The sequence below is a fragment of the Cardiocondyla obscurior genome, linkage group LG17 (genome assembly GCF_019399895.1).
Source record: "Cardiocondyla obscurior isolate alpha-2009 linkage group LG17, Cobs3.1, whole genome shotgun sequence".
Lineage (NCBI taxonomy): Eukaryota > Metazoa > Arthropoda > Insecta > Hymenoptera > Formicidae > Cardiocondyla > Cardiocondyla obscurior.
Genome location: NC_091880.1, coordinates 3,196,291 through 3,214,353, shown reverse-complemented (window position 1 = coordinate 3,214,353; position 18,063 = coordinate 3,196,291). Strand labels below are relative to the sequence as shown.

The 18,063-nt window shown below is 39.7% G+C and overlaps 1 protein-coding gene across 1 annotated transcript in view; it reads left to right on the top strand.

The window, feature by feature from the left end:
- Nucleotides 1-18,063, top strand: part of Mdy (diacylglycerol O-acyltransferase) — an 82,104-nt gene that overhangs the window by 27,800 nt on the left and 36,241 nt on the right. Inside the window, exons 4-5 of the mRNA XM_070668379.1 lie at nucleotides 4,867-4,919; nucleotides 9,318-9,426. Of these exons, the coding sequence (XP_070524480.1) occupies nucleotides 4,867-4,919; nucleotides 9,318-9,426 (162 nt within the window). The remainder of the gene's footprint in view (nucleotides 1-4,866; nucleotides 4,920-9,317; nucleotides 9,427-18,063) is intronic.

Below are 18,063 nucleotides of genomic sequence, written 5' to 3'. Positions count from 1 at the left end.
CCCTACGAATCACCCTTGTCGAGGCCAAAAAGCAGCAGTGACTCATGAAGCGAATTCGAATTCAAAGGGTTCCTAATTAGTCTGCGCGAGCGTGCTGTAACAATCGTCGGTTATCATTCGACTATCGCGGAAAAACAGGCCAGTTCTAGCTTCTTTGTTTTACACCGCACATTCGAATAAAATAAAAAACAAAATAAAAAAAAGATATATATATGAAATTTATAGAAAAAAAATTTATAGTACAATAGACTATTAAAAATTATCTTTACAAAAACGGTGAAACAAAATTGCCAAATACAAACGTGATACGAAAAATTCGTTTGAAATTTTTGTGGTCAGTAAAGCAGAGATCAGACGTTTTTTTAGCTATTTTTTTTGTAATAATGATTTTACATATATAACTATTGGACTTACCTCTTGGACTGGTTGCTTCGATGTCGTTCGATGCCTCCCAGAGCCACCCGCCTTCCTTCTCGCAGCTTTCGTTGTTCAGCCGCTTTTTCCTCCTGCCCATCCTTCGTTGTCGCACCCTCACACATTCGCGAATATGTCGTTAACTGCGATCAACCATGCACTATTCGTCGCAGACATCGTCCGGCACTTATCGTCGCTCTCAAAATCCACTCGCAATCCTGCAAAAAAAACAATACTCTGATTAATAATCGCACCGTGGCTTTTCGAAAATGTATCTTAATTACGCGAATTAACTCACGTTTCGTGTCGACGTGTCGGGTTTCAACGAAACAATATAGACGATTAAAATGCTGCCAACATTGTTCCCGCTATCTCGCGACATCGCAGTCTAGCATACGTCAAAAAAAAAAAAAAAAAAATGCCGTTGGTAGTGCTCAAAATTATTCATCGGTTTAATCGAAAGTTGGTACGAGTCAAAGTTAAAGTGTCTTTCCGAGATCAGTTCGGCAGGCAATTAATTCAGTCAGCGCGATTATTTGAGCGGGTCTGTAATCACGGTGGTTTCCGCACGCAGAGAATCGCGTAGAACGACTGCATCGAGGGCACTCGGGGCTCGCCAGCTTGCCGCGAACGCGAAAGGTTACGAGCGGCGGTGAGAGAGGCCTCCGCGCGGCCAAAACTCGGCGACTTTATTTACAATACCGAGCGCCCAAAGACCGAGCGCACTGGCGCCGGGTTGTTTCAACGACAACGGTGACAACAACGCGCGGTAAATATTTCGGTGCACCTGAATATTATTTTGACGCGTGGACCGGCCATCGCGTACACTCGGCGTATCTCTCCACTTCGAAACCGGCCACTATAGCCGGCGGCATTAATAACGTCGCTCGTTCGGTGTAATGAAGATGTCACTAGGCGAGCCGCGAAATCACCGCCGACAACTACCAATCTCGCGGACAAGTAACGACATCTCAGGCGTCGCGGGGACGTTTGCGGCTAGTCTCGGCGCTAATGAACCGCGGAATGGCTGCCGTGCGCGTCGGAATGTTTGCCCCGGGACGAAGACGCCGGAAGGTACGCCGTGCGATTCAGGGTCACAGGCGGCGATTTGTACGGGTTGTAAGTGCCGCGCGGTTTTTATCTCGAGCACCATACTTCGGGATTATATTTTATATCGGTCGCGTACTCGCGAGTGTGTGCGGGAACAATGATGGAAACTGCGACAAAGATCAGCGGGAGAGGAAGGAAAGGAGGAACGACAGTGGCAGGTGTGAGGTTGGTAATGTATTTTACATTTACCAAGTGTCTAATTTCGTTCGAAAAATAGAGAATCAATCTCGAGCTTCTTAGTGCAATATTGTGAGTTTTAAAGAAAATTTTTAAGTAGTATTTTTCTGTAATTATCGTAAGAGGATGTCGCAGGTGATAAGAAAACACATTTGTATACACGAGAGTAAAGGATGTACACTGATAAAAATACTATATGTTTGCTGCGACGACGGCGGCTAGCGTACGTTACCTCAGCGTGGTGTGCGTAGACTCTCACACGAAGCGCGTGGGTGAATGTGCCGCGGAGCGCCGGCCGCCTAAATCTAAGGAGACTACGCGCCCCACTCCCCCGCTATATTTTCTCCCACCCTTTTCCGCGACCAAACCCCATATCAGTCTCTCAGTGTACACTAAAAAGTAGATACGAGTCTCAAACGAAGCGCCGTAATATGTATGTACATATTTTATTATTTTTTTATTTTTTTTGCTAGCAATTTTTTTTTTTTTTTTATTTTCGTAATGCATTTATTATCACGGTATAATATAGCAGCGAAATGTATTGACACCGATGTAAATTTCCACGCAATGCGTGTGCGTGGACAGCAAGTAAACGGGTTTGATAATCCTCTTGTGTAACATTTGTTGCCGTATATCAAATTAACGCAGAAATTCGTCGGGAAACGTGAAAACGTTTATTGAGCTGTAAAGTGATAATGGCGTCATATCGAGGTGTATCGCAAAATAGTAAAGTTTCGAATGAGCCTCCCCGTCAGTCGTGCAATTGATTAAAAGGACACAAAAGCTGCACTTGATTTATCGCGACCCGTGATGCATGATAGCGCGATACGTTTGCAATTAATTTTGCATCTCGTTTTACGGTGAACTCTCGCCTAGCGCATTGAAATGTTTCATTAGGGTAAGAATTCAATCAATCGCGAGAATGACTGGCTTTTCCAACGGAATGGCAAAGAAGGAAAAGGGGGTTTGCACGACACAGATATTACTTTTGAGCCTTTAATTGTGACTAATGCATTCTTAATTGCCTGATTTGCATTTCGCACGCGTTAGTGCGCAGCTTCTTTTCTTTGTTAACTAAAATTAATTTGCGATTAGCACACCAGCGCTCGCGAAGACGTTAGCGTACTTAATAACAGGTATGGAGGCAAAAGCACTCGCGTACGGATACTATTGTAACATATGATACTTGCGTGTAGCTGTACACGACTTAATTATGCAGGTTATTACGTCTTATTAAAATCTATATTTTAATATAATCCCAGCACTTCTTAATGTGCTCACATCGTTTATGATATAAAACTAACTGAATTATTTTTGCAACCTAAATTTGCAAGAACGAGAAACGTTTAAAGCGTTTGTAATTTATTCATTCCTGAAAATTATTGAATATGAAACAGATCTGTTTTTTTTTTTCTTTTTTTTAACGAAAAATATTAGCGTTTTTTTTTTTGCGCGTTGCTTGAAAAATAATAATCGTAACTACGGAGTTACAGCGGTATATTAATGTATTTTCTCTGCGCCTTGAAAGAATTCGATTATCTTAGAAACGCAGAAACCAATGTTTTCATTAAGTTGTCATAACTTGTGCTATCAAAATCTTTGATACCGCCGCCAAATACATTTCCGGATTTCTTCGCGCGGATCTTCTCAACGCGAAATGCTCCCGCGCGGTTCCCAATTCCGCGAGTTTGCCTATCATCCGGTTGCATCTCTTAAACTTATTTAAGTTCCACCCATATTTTATCCCGGAGCGGACGATACTTCGAAGAATACGACGAGCCACTCTCGCGGTGAAATCTTACCGGCTACAGCGACCGCTATCGTATGGCCCATCCATGCCGAAAACCCACCGTCGTAATCTTTGAAAACGTCCGAGAGCGTTCTCGATTCCGGGAACGATTGCGGAAAACGATAAGAAGAATGACATAAAATAAAAGAGACATTTTGTATTTCGTCAAACCCCCGCTGTTAGGATCGATATCCGAATAATCCTACTCGAGCATAATTTCGTATACGATGCGAATCTGATTTTAATATCGAAGCTAGGCTCTTCACCTGCAAGTGTGAAGTGTGTAATCAAAAATCGTCTTCGTAGTTACTGTGATCTATTAATACATATTTATTATTATTAATTTTTTCTTCTATTATAAATCTTTCATATAGATAAATTAAAAATTATTTTGTTTTCCTTCTATTCTATTTTCATCACCTGATTTTCAATTTAATTTGTGTGGATACGCATCAAGACACGTTTTAATAATTTGTAAAAATAATTGAATATTAATTGAATATTAAACATTTTCTAAATTTGATAAACCAATAGAGAATTAAATTTTTTGAAACAATTAAAAGAAGAAAGAAAAATTAATGAATTTAGAAATTGCTTTATCCAACTTTTAAAAATTATTAATTAAAAATATGTTTCCATTATTTCGTCAATTTAAATCACAGCGGCACAATTTATAAATTGCATTTTAGAACTTGTGCATTTTCTTTATAGCAGCTCGGGGGCAATAATAAAAGACGATTCTGTGCGATAAAAATTTAGATAAATAAATGATTACGCACTGTGCATTTCGTTCTCGTTCCCCAGAATTGGGACCGAGGACGATATTGTTTTCCACGAGCTCCGGGTGCGCGTACGCGGCGCCCAATCGTACTTCCGCTTTATATCGAGTGCTATTTTGGATGATTTATCGACGAGACGCTTTCGTCGCTGCTAGCTCGATATCGGCTCTTCCCCCTTTTTTTTTTTTTTTTTTTTTTTTTATGTCCTTCCTACCGAACGCATCGAGAGCGACGCTCTCGATCACCGGCAGCGTTTATCCTCGCTGCGCAGCCTTCGCCACATTCACCTCTCTTCCCTCTTTTCTCTTTCTCTCTCCGCTCTTCTCTCGCTCTATATCGTCACTCTATATCTCCGAGTGACAAGCCCTTGCCACTTCCTCTTTTCAACTCTTTCCCCCCCCCCTCCCTCGGCCCAGGGCTGGTTGACTGCACATTTCGATGTTTGGCCGGTTTTAAAAAGCGAGAAGGGAAAGGTAAGCGCGAGGAGAAGGGAACGGGAGCGAGAGAACAGAAGGGAACGACAAATTCCGCGAAGGGAATGCAACGTAAAAGCTGTATGATCGATAACCGACCCCTTTCGTTTTATTTGTTTTGCAGATTCTACCGTGCCGGTGGGCCTTTGTCTGCTGATCGAGAAAGGACTGTCTGTGGTGAGTGAATTTTTCTTCCAAATATTTTGATATACATATGTATAAGGGTCGTGCGAGCGGAAAGTGAGCAAATCCAATATCCGGGTAATCGACTGAACGATAGTCGCGCGATACCGCGGCTCGTTCGACAAGGGAGGCGTTACATTGTAATTTATCGCCCTTAATAGCGCCGATGCTTTTGCATTGTATCGATTGGAAATAAAAAAAAAAAGAAAAAAAAAAAAAATATATATATATAGGTATATATATCGACGAGACGGCATCAGTAACAGCTTTGTGAAATTTTGCGTGTGATTAATTTATTTATCCTCTTTGCGTACTGGCTAAACACTGTAATTACTTGCAGATTTTTTAATCCGTACTGATATTGTGCTTTATTCAAGTCAACGCACGTATAAATGGTATTTGCAAATGATCATGAAAAAAAGTAGTATTGAAAAACGAAACGGTGTATTTCAAAGAAAATATTACTTGCTGTTATCATCCATATTATTATTGTATACCTTCGATTATTTAATTTAATACATGCTTTTAAATGTTTAATTTTAATTAATGTTTCTATATTTATGAGATTTTTTTAAATATACATACATTTAGCGACGCGAGTCATATTTTATTCGACAGACTTCAAAATTAGAAAAAAATGAAAAAAAAAAGCTTGAGTAATAAGTAACCAATTGCTCACTGTTAAATTCGTTTACGTTCTTTTGGAAAGAAACGCGTTCAAGTGTTATATGAAATCCTAGATAATCAAGAGCGAGAAAGAGAATTCTTGATGTGAACAGAAATTATCTGCGCTTTTCCGTGCGCTTTTTCTTGTAACACCTACTGCGAGCGTCGAAGAGCAACCAAAAAATAAAGGGAAGGACAACGTCAAAGAGAAATAAACACGAGAAACTGAGAGATACATTGCACGCTTTTCACTTCCGACTAGCGATCTCTTTTTCTTTTTTTTTTTCTTTTTTTTTTTTTTATAGAGAAACGGCAGAACGAAATAATAATGATATGGGGAGCTCGCGCGCGACAAGTAACTTTCTACAACTTTCAGTGAAAAGTACTGGAACACTATCAGGGGAGACATTTATTGCATTTTACCCTTCCTCGAACTCCCTCTCTCTGTTGGTGAACTGTCGATGAACTGTCGAGTCCACCCTCTGTGAAATATTCTGAAACATTGCTGCTCGCGACAATGAAAAAAGTAAATATCTTGTCTCAAAAAACTGTTCTAATCCGGGACGATAAAGAATATGTTCGTCACGTTACGTCTATTTATTCGATTACATAATTAGAATTTTTCTATTAATTGTCCTACTTTTTTTTTCTAAGTTAGATAAAGAGTACTGGAAAAAAAAATACTATGTAACATTTGAGGCGTAGTAAAATTCTAGATTACAACGTTTCCCGTTAAAGATAGATGGAACTTTGAAACGATGTCCTTTCAGAGTTAATTACGCCATCAAGCATTGCGTTCCGGTACTAATGTTTCTTTTTTCTATCTCTTTTTTTTTTTTTTTTTTACTATCCTTTGTACGATCGTCGTAATGTCGAAGAATATTGCTTAAAGTCAGTATAGCACAGATCATTGGTCATAGCTCGACTAAAGTTTACCGACAAATCAATACGATCGATTTGACGATCCCCCGTCCGATAGATAAAAGCGACGATATTTCTCTCGGTGTCGACGGCGAAAGTCGACAGTGCCATATATAGTACTTTATCTACACCGATAATGCCGGCAGAGGTTTTAACATCGAATCACCCGCACACCGTTCCCTTATCGCCACGTCGTAAAGGTGATCGCCGGCCGTAGAAACGCGCTCGATTATCATTGCGGCGTGAAAGTCGTCCGATTCCGGTCATCACGCAAATTAGCGAACGAACTTTTCCCCGCGGATGCCTCGCATCGTCATACATTCCTTCACGATATTTGTCATAAACGCTCAAACTGCGTAACGCGCTGCTAATTACATCGCGCGGCTAATTGCAATTCCGCGACGATCAAATATGAATCGAGAAGTTGCCGCAGATTAAAGTGATACGCGAATGAAGGGATAAATTTTCCATCGTTCCGCGTGAACGAAACTCGGAGGAAAATTACAGCATCAAAAAGCCGTCAAGTTAGGAATAATTAATTTTAGCAAGGATATATCAATTTCTATTTACATTAGTATTCCCTCACGTACGTGCGGAATGCGTGGGGGCTGCGACAATACGTATTCACCTTCGTGCATATGCAATCACTTAATGTAATGTGTAATCAGCTCGATACAATTCGTAATGTCTGTCGAAGCGTCGAACTCGATTTGCCGATCTCCTTTTCTGAAATCTATTGACATACAAATGCTGTCGATACTCCGGGAGCGCACGCAATAATTACCATTCACTGATTAATCGCCGGCCGCTAATCGACTAATAATTCGGCTAATGACGAACGCATAATTACAACGTTGTATGAATAATTCGGCCGGAGCGAGCCGCGCAGCCGCGTATGAATAATATATAGCAAATTAATACTCAGAACTAACATATCGCGCGCGCAGATAACTTATGCTCCCGTTTTCGCTTGTGTATTTTGCGATCGTTTACGTGATCGCGCTTATTCGAATGGAATTGTCGGGTTTTATTATGCGACCCACACGCGCAATTCGTACCGTTTGATAATTTAAATACGCAGGCTATCTGATGGCATGGAAAACTTATTGGCCGTGCACGTTTGTGAGCGGCATTTTTTAACCGTCATGTTTTAACCGCGACAATGATATGCTGCAACGCTGGTAGTGGAGCTATGATGACGATTTTTATGACAAATGTAGCATATTTTTGCAGCATAAAGTTGGACTTTATTCAGAATTTATATTTTGCACTTAACTTTCATATAAATAACGTAAATATTTTAAATAATCGCAATGGAAAGATTAATTTGTTCGAATAATTTTAACAAAATGGCATTATAATAATAATATTAAAATTACAAAGCTATTTTAACAGTTTATATATTATAAAAGCAATTCACGAATTATTAAAATCTTAAAATGTTAGTATTATTGAATTGATATATCAATTATAATTATACGATAATTTTTTTACGCCAAATTAAGAATTATAATATTAAAGCTTTGAACGTGAAAAAAAGACGCAGGTGTTTAAGGATTTAATACGTGTCTATTTCCGTGGCAAATTTATGATACTTATTCTTTTGTGTAGCATAATTGGGTCAAGCGCTTCGTAAATATTTGACTGAAAAAATATGCCCTCTATTTTTCATGTTTTCATTCGAATGCTGGATGATCTTTCACGAGTGGATTTTAATTTTCAACTGCATAATAGTCGTCTACTCGTTACATATTTTTTTAGCTTTATTATTTTAGTAGGTGTGATGATGATCTATGATACTTCCTATTTTGTATTGTTAAAATTTTTAATTTCTAAGTTTCAGAATCTTTCTCATTAATTATTATAGAATTCGACAGATAATACTCTTTCGACGCAGGAATTTCTTCTTAACGATTCTTCGAGGAGCCACCTACATTCTTCACCGACTGAGTTTCGAAGAAACTGCGAAACTACATTCTTTATAAAAAAAAAAAATATATATTCCTAGTCTTTAAGGGTAATTACTTCAAATACAAAACTTCACGAAGTGCGAAAGTGTAAAACGAGGATTTTCCCAGCTACGTCTGCAGTGCGCGACGCGAAAGCGAAATATTTTCCGGACGAATGTTTCTCACCGCAAGCGTCGGCGGTTTGTTTCCGCGCTATAATAACTTGCGAGTGATAAATCACGTTCACGCGATACTTTGTCAAACGGTTCCGACAGCGCGTTTAAATAATTAACCTTTTGTCCCGGACGGGTATGTAATTTTTTATTGAATCCTATAACAGGGGCCAACTGCGCCACCATACGAAATAAAATACCGTGATTCAATATTGTGAACGCTATGACGACGACTAGTGATTTATATCCTCCTTTGTAACGCACTTTGGTGTGATAATTAATCTCGCGGTAATCTCACGTTTTGCATATTCGCAGTAATTACATTCAGGCTACTGCTCTTTATAATTTTGCCTTTTGCTACGGTGGCGATTTTTTTATTTTATTTCTTTTACCCGTAAAACGTTACGTGATAAAAAAAAAGTTTAATAGTTAAATACTTGGATTCAATATTTGCTTGTTTTAGTATGTAGATATGTGCTTACATATATTGAACATCTTGCTCTTGCATTAAGTAGTTTGTGTTTGTTGCGGAAAATGCTTGTGCTAAATTTTCTCTCAAAACACTGTCCATCATTTTAGCTCCTCCGTCGTCGTTTCACCTCGGCGATGCTGGGTGATACGCACATCGTGCCCGCACAAGCCACTTCCCGTTGTAACTTGTATCTCTTTATTTTCTGTCGCAGGATATCATAGCTCATGGCACGGGAATGGTGTTCCACGTCATAAACCTCGTTGTAATGGTACTGATGCCGATGGTGGTCATCCACGTGAAGGATTCCGGATTCAGCTTGGGTAAGCGGCATTTTACGTATCGTTTCACTTGCGAATTTCGTAATACATTGTTCCTATCCGTACTGTATTACTTATGTGATTACTTGTACGTATACCGCAGTTAGGGGAGGGAAGGGTTTCATTAGAATAATTCACCTAAGTAATACTCTTGAATTATTTGTGTCACGATCGAAATAATCAGCCGCGAGGAGTGTGTACAAATTTACACAACCACTTGTCATGCTTTCGAAATTGTTTTCTGCACCCCGTTTATCGCGCGATTTAAATATAATATTTAAAATATCGAAATATTAATTCCAATATTTTTAATAGATCACATTTGCTCGCTAAAAAAAAAATTAAAAGACATATATACTATACTGATATATGTATATGTCGTATCAAATTATAAAATAATTTCTTTTTGTCCGTCATTTCCGTGTTCATTATTGCGTGCCACATTTATTCTCGGAGGAGAGATCTATCAAAAATTCTATTTAAATGCAATATGTATGGTCATCCGCGCAGATCGATGCGTCGGGGGAGTGTCGCGGAGGGTCGCAAGGTTCATATGCAAATGCAATTACTTCGTGCTCTCTTTTATCTACAACTTCATGAGTGGCTCGAGCCATTCATCTCGCGTTAGCCTATTAAGACAAACGGTTGTATTAGACATTTTAATTCACTGCATCTTCACATTTTTAAACTGAAAGCGTGAACTATCAAATTGCGTGTAATCCCATTACAGCGTTCGTCAATTAAATCAGAGATCTAATCACAGCCTTATTCTTTTTCCTCAGATTGCGTGTCATAGCTTCTTTTTGTTTTAAGAAAAGTAATTAAAACGTAACTACGTTTGCGAGCGCTGAAGCGGCGCTCTTGTCTAATTAAAAGAATTTAAATTAATTCTTATGGTGCGGACGCACTCTGCAAGCGACCGATCGATTCGATAGGTGTATTGTCGCGCCCGGCGATCTAATTTAGTTTTTCGTCCTGAATAACGAATAATCCTAAGGAAAAAGTCGGAACTTTATGGAAAAATCGTCTGGACTTTAATTAAAAGATCTTTAATCGCAGTCGGTGGAAGGCGCCGAGTATAATAAGCCAGCGTTCCCTGATAATCCTAGCGTTGCATTTTTTAAATATTCTTTGACATTTACATATTTGTCGTGAAATAATAGGAGAATCCGCGTGAATAATTTCATTAATCTTTTTCAAATTGAACTAATCGACTTGCTCCTCTTCTAGTATACCGAGTGGAAATTGAACTTAATCATCTTAATGACCAGCTAATAAATCCGTGATTTATCTCGCGACTGTTCAGCAAAACTGTTTAGTATTTAGCCAGAAATATAACGCTGAAAAAAGTCTAATTTTAGGTACTAGACAATTATTGTAGCCTACTGTGCGTACTAGATCAGTACGCGTAGTAAGTTTTGAGCGGTTACATTTCTGGATCAGTACTGGACAGCGGCTAGACAGATATTAAACAGGTTAAATAATTAATTAATTTTTTTTTATGATACAACCTCAATTTTTTAATCTTATAGTTAGAGAGTCATTAAATAACAAATACTTTTTTTTATAAATTATGGCTGGTACCGATTAAGATATGTTACTAACTAAGGAATATATCTAATCTGCGCGATTTAATTACTAGCTGCAAAATCTGAATAGCTAGCTGAATTTTCACTCGGGTACTTATTAGAACGTTCGAACGAAACAACCGCGCTGCAGAATTTTGCATTTGTTGTCCAAGTTCCGCGCCGCCGTCTTTTACGATGCTTTATTTTAGTAAAGTTAAAAAAGCTTTTTGATTTTTCTGTCGCGACATTTGGCCGTCAGTCATCTTTGATATGATCGACGATAGGATGAGAGAAGAGATTTGTCGATTGATTGCAGTTCGGATAAAACGGAAAAATGCGAGCTTGCAGAGAATAAAGTTGTCAGATTTCGAAACATTGACAGAAAGATCCCTCAGCTTTACGAAAGTACGTTCATCTTGTAGTAAAGTTAATTGTGTGTGTGCGCGGAGAGTGGCATTAGGGCGCTTTGTTTCGGAACTTTTAATCGATTTACCGACCAGCGCGTTTTCACAGACGTGTACAATTAATAGACCGTTTATTAATATTTGCGACAACATTGAAATTCTAAATTGCGAATAATATGAAACTTCGTGATCGTAAGTTCGCACTCGAAAGTTTTCTTAGTCGTTCTTTGCGGTCGCGATTTCGCACCAGAGAACTCCCAGATTGAACGGTAATGGATGACAATGAAACTTCAAAGTTGGATCGGAGCTTTTGAACTTTGACAGGAGAACATATGACCTCCTATCATCGGGGATGCAGTGTAGTCGAAGGTGAAGGATCGTCATGCTTCAAACTCCGCGAGATTTACTTCGCTATTGCGAAACTGGAAGTGTTACTACAGATACTGGAATATTTGAAAATTCATTATCCTAATAACTGCGATAGTTACAAATTAGATTTGGTAGTTACAACTTGATCACGAAATATCGCATATTGCATTATTTTCTGCTGGGAGATAATAATAGGGAAGTTAAAAAATATATTTTAACTATGTTGATATAAGAAAAAAAGAGGAAAACGTGCTTTCTTTTTGGAGATATAAAACTTAACGTGGAGATGTAGAACTTAATTCTTAAAAAGGAAGCAGTTCTCGGTAAAAATCTAGAAATCTTTGACGAGCGTCCAAGAAATCCTTAAGAGCCTTAGTCTCCCTTTTATTTTCGTTCGTAAATCGTCGGGGACGAGTATCCCGAGAGAGAATCCTCGTTGGCGTGAATGCATCTTTACATCCCGGCTCGCGTAAAGACATCAAGATCCCGATGTCTACGTGAATGAATACACTTTTGAGTGCGCGCTTTCGTGTACGCCGTCTCGCATGTTGAAGGGTTGGGCATCTTGTGCAAAGGAGCGACAGAGGTGTACTATTGATAGCGCAGAACGAGGAGAAAGAGAGAGGCGGAGAAAGAGACTTCCCGTGAAAGAGCCCTGGGTCGTCCAGACGCTTGAACCAAAGCCACTGCACTCTCGCTCGCAAAACGCACTCGACTGCAGCTACGGGAAGTTTTAAGAAGCGCTTAGGCAGTCTAAACTCGTGCGAATCTTTGCCTTTCGCGCCGCAGTGGTTTCCACCTTCCTCCTATACACTCTCCCGTTGTCTATATAAAAGTATCTGCAGTAAATTTTTCTTAAGCGCCGATGTACATATATTGTTCCGTTGCGGAGAAACCTCATTAAAAGATGTTTTTTTTAATATATCGTGTATTTCAGTGTTTATACCTTAATCGATTATCATTATTGCAGTATTATCGCAAAATAGTTTTCTCAAATCACTTAATTTTCGCGAGAGTCCATCTACTTTATCGAAATAGTATTGTTTCCCGTATCCTCGACAATTGTCGTTACAACGTCTACACGGTAATTGATTTTTTTTCTTTCTTTCTTTTTTTTTTCTTTTTTTTTTTTAATGCGAGCGTTGAACGATTTAATTCTCCTGCTCGGGCTCTCCTCGTTTGGTCGAACAACGAGGTTAAAACACGCAAAAAACTACTAGTAGAGAGAGTTGGAGGGGTACGGCGCGACACGTAGCACATTGCCGTCGACCGCCGTAATCACGATGGTCGATGCGAAAGCACCGTCAACTATCGGACGTCGAATTTCACTCATTCGGAAGTGCTCCTACACCGGCGAGCGAGCATGCTATGTTTTTTTTTTTTTGGGGGGAGGGTTTTTTTTCTGTTGATACTGCGAAACGTGACACCCGATAGAAACGCGACATGGACGTCCTATGGCCTTTCGACTGCCGATCTTTCTCACTCCTACGATCCGCCTGTATGCGACTCGTTGCGCGCTCTCGCAATCGCACTCGTCCATTTGCACTTTCCCATGCAGCCGCAAACGCAGTAAAAGGCGTCGAGTGTTTGCCGCACAGTTAAGTACCATATTGTTCCATAGAGAGGGTTCTCGCCTTTGGTTCGACAATTGGACGCACGTATCGATGTAAATACAATCGTGTGACGGTCCATCGAAAGCGCCCCATTCGGCGAAAATGAAAGATCGCGCAATAGCATTTGTCAACAGCGATTACTCCACTGAATTTGTTAAAAAAGAAAAAAATATATATATATATATATATATATATATTTTCTATTTTTTATTTTTTTTTTTTTTTATGATTGATGCATATACGTTTTACAGCTAATACACATACGCGACAAATCTTTTAATTTAAAACGTTAAATGTACGAGAGTACTCGTCCGTAGATTGATTCAGTAGAAAAATCGTTCATTGATCAAACATGAACGCAAATTTTAGTATCGACTGTCGGGTTAAAAACTTTATTGTATTTAATTAACCCGTCATTCCTTTTAGCTTATAACAAGCAGATGTGCTTTGCTTTATAATATATATATATATATATATATTTGTTAATAAATATTCAACGAAATTATTATTAAATTGATTTAAATGTGGCTTTCTAAAGTTAACTTGATGAAAACGAGGAACTCGCGCCTGCATATTGCACAATTCATATTCCAACATCAAAATATAATATATTTTAATTAAATTTTGAGTATATCTTAGTTAAGAATGTTCCATCTATTTCTGCTTTTTGCCCTAAAGTCAATTTATTTTATTTTAATCAGATCTCTGTCCAAGATATAAATAGCGTAATTATGTCGTTTAGTATCTAAAACTTTCTACTTCCCGTTGCGCTCGTGATATCTATTGTGCGTTCTTGGTTTTCGTTATTATTTTAAATGCGATTTTCCTGAATTTGAAATATTTGTCTTTCCCGGCTTTTGACCATCAACGGGCTATCTGGCTCAGCGCAATAATCTCGGTACACCCGACGCGAGCGTGAATCCAGTCACTCGAAATTACTGGCCCGCCCTCGCGGTATTTGCAAATTCTTGCTGCACACTCTTCGCGGCGAGCTGTCACGAGCAAGCGAGCACACTCGAGCGCACATATAATCCGAGAGTTCTAATAATTCTCCGCCTCCGCGCTTTCAATTTCGCAGCCGATCCATAAATTCGCTCGCGAAGTGCGTGCTTCGCGCACGCACTTCGCAGTCCACGCGTGAAGATCAATCCACGTACAAGTTGACGTCAATGCCAATACGCGGATTAACGAAATGCCGGGACGATTAATATTTATCGTCGAGCTTATTATCGTTAACGAGGAAGAGACGAACATAGACGTTGCGCGTTGTCAGTCCGAGCGGGCGCATGCCGGTGACAGTTGAATGTGCATTTATATGCGTGAACCTTAAAAGTTTGCATTCACCGGCGGAGAGAGGAGCTATCTTTTCGGATGTGGCGCCGGTAACGCGCGGTTGTAACGAGCCCACGACAAGCCCGTGAAATCGCGGAACGGCGGCAGCCACCAGATGGAAATGCAATATCCCATCCCGCGAAACAAAGGCCGCGGTTGAAACTCTTTCGCGAATTAAGGCAGGCGGGCGTGTATTCTCCGCGCCTCTTGTTTATGCGGACGCGATGCTCGCGTTAACGTCCGCGAACGGAAATGTCTTTGCCGTATATTATTACAGTCCCGTGACGCAAATGCCGTGATATTCTCCGCGCGCTTTCCACGGTCGCCGCGGCATCCGTTGCCAACGTTAATCCTAACATGAATAAGTAATTAGGCGAGGGGGCGGAGGAGGGAGGGGATTCCGTTGCGGAATAAGAAATAGAGATTCCGCCTTGAACAATAAGAATAAAATCTTCATGTTTCATTTAAATTTTCACGAGTGCTAGAATAATTGTACACGCCGGAAAGATTTGCTGAATAAAATATATAAGCAAACAAATATAAACGCGGCCCACCGCGAAATAGGGGGCAAGTCGATCGCGTTTCTCACAGTGGGCGAATAAAACTTTACAGTTTCCGTTTCTTAAGTGACAGCGCTGTATCAGGCGGTAACTCAAATTTTTTTCTTTCTTTTTTTTTCTTTTCTTTTTAGCTTATTAAATGTACGTTGATCTCGTTACTTTTACAGTAAATGGTAACATATTTTTTGCAAGAATCCATCTTATATGCATGCGCAATGCGTTTCTGGGAAGCAGAGGAGGCGGGAGAGGAGTCAGACGAAGTTCGTCGCGCTTTCCTGACAAACACGACGAAAGCTGCGCGAAGGTAAAGCTTTACGTGAAACGGAAATTACGTTCGAACGTAGCCGGAAGCGCGAGCAGGCGGACGCCTTTCCGCGAATTTTGAATAACAAATCTGGGTCCGCTACCTAATTCGACGGGACCCCCTTCGTCTTCTCCGTCCGTCTCCCCAGAGAGGACGGGTCGCGCGGAATAACTACTTCGTTATTATGCTTTAATCTACCGGCGTCTACTTCAGTAAATGAGAACTTCCGCCGGTGAATAACGCAGGAGTCTGTTTGAGATTAATTTCTGTCGTACATGCAGTAAATATTTCACGGTCCTTGTCGCACGCCATTTTTCTTTTTTTTTTTCCTTTTTTTTTCTTTTTTTTTTCTGGGAAGGAACACGCTGCCCGATAACAATTATTAATAAGTATTTCCGAATACGTTCGCGAAACGATATTGGAAAGCATTTGAAAGTAACGCTACATCAAATATCGAAGAGAATTAATTCATAGTCTCTCCTATCGATAACTCTTTCCGATCTCCGTCGCCGGTTCGTCCTTTCTTACCGCATCATTCACGAGTGCTTCGTGGATTCCGGTGCTCTTTGGAATTACAAATTATGCAGCGGCAGTTCTTCGGCGAGCACCGGCTCTCCTCCGATGAGTTCCACCGGAATTACAAATTGCACGTCCAGACACTCGGCTCTGTGTACAGAAGGGTCGCGCGGAAGCGCTGAAGGATACTGTTGGTTTAGGCAGGGACGAATGGGGGTTGGAACAAAGGAGCGCGGGAGTGAATCAGATTCGGGTTTCTCCCAAAGTCTCCGTCGTTTCGTGCGATCGACGTGGGAAGCTCGACGCGGTGGATTGCTCATCGGAATGTTTGTACATCTACGAAAATTACGAGGGCTGGGATACGTAAATACGATTGAGGGAGCGGAAGATTTTTCGAAAACTCTCGTTTAGCGTCGGTGACAGGGGCATTAACGAAACTTTACGGTCGTCGGCAAACGACATTTCTTCCCCGGTAAATTTACGTCGCGGTTCGATTTGAGATTGTCGTCTGTGATAATCAACGTGATGCTGAAGAGGTCGCAAATATCAGGACATTACCATTGTGGGAAAGGAAAGAGAGAGAATAGCGCTACATAAATAATGTAGATTCTTATCCTCAAGAGCACTTTAGGAAGTGCCCTTTCAACTCGTAGTTATGATGAGAAAATCGCTGAAATCAGCGACACTTTGAATAGCCTCTCTTGCTCGGTCTACGTTTGTTTTATGAATAAACTAATAAATCATTCGAAAATTTTGTTACAATTAATTCGGTCAATTTAGATTATATTAGTCAAATTGCAGATTGACAATAACTTAAATAAATGCTTTAAAAAATTGTGAATTATTAAAGCATTTAAAATTAGTTTTTTTTTTTTTTTTTTAAATCTCTCTTTCTTTTTTTTTTTTTTTTGAACGGAATTCTTTTAGTTATTAGAGATTGATATTAGTAGTTATATTTAAAAGACGAAAGGCCGAATCTTTTTAATTTTCAGCCTTATTGAAAATTACCGAAGACAACGGGTTATACAGATAAAGGCGAAAGAGGTAAAAAACGAAAGATGCGACATAAAAGCGGTAAACGAGGGTGCATTAATTCAAGCCTTCTTCTATTTTATCACGCAGTATGGACACGTAGTCGTATTCGCCGGCTTCAAAGGAACTTGAAGTCCATTCGTTACGCCGTTAATTTGTTCGAACGTTACTATTAAACTCGAGAGCTCGCCCTAGGATTTCTGGGGTGAACGATCAGACAAATCGCCGGAGCTGCTTCGACAAAGAATCTTGCATTTCGATTATTGATTACTATATATCGAATCGCTGAATCGTTTTTAACAAGAAAATGAGAGAGAGAAAAAGAAGAAGAAAAAAAAATATAGGAAAAAGAAAAGAAAAAGAGAAAGAATCGCGTATGTATACATTACGTACATATAGATAAATGGGAAAAGAAAAAATCAAATAGGAAGGGAAAGGAAAGTACAAGAATTCATCTCGTCGTTTCTCACGACGAAGCCTGTTAACGGAGATGCGCAGCCAATTTCGTAGACTTCAAACGAGCAGCGAGCTCGACGTAGCGTGAAATGTCGCTGGATGGTGCGAAGAAGACGTCTACGCACACGTGACATCACACGCGTACAACACCTATCGCGAGTCGAAACGATGATCTTTATCCGATCGTAAAAAAAACAAAAAAATATATAGTATCCACCAACCAAGATCTTATTGACCTGTTGTCGTTTTTTAATTTTCTTCATTAATAATAATTGTAAAATAATTTAACTTGCGCGCTTGGTTAAATTGAGCAACACGGCGTGTAAATTTAAAATTCTTGGTACTTTGTAGTGGATAAAGGGATCCGAGCTCTTTTCGGGCGTTGGATTTTACTTCGCGTAATGTTGGTATAAGAATTACATTGAATATAGAATGTAATGCACCGATGCTATCGCGGAATAATCCGGCTAAAATTAGGCTACGAAA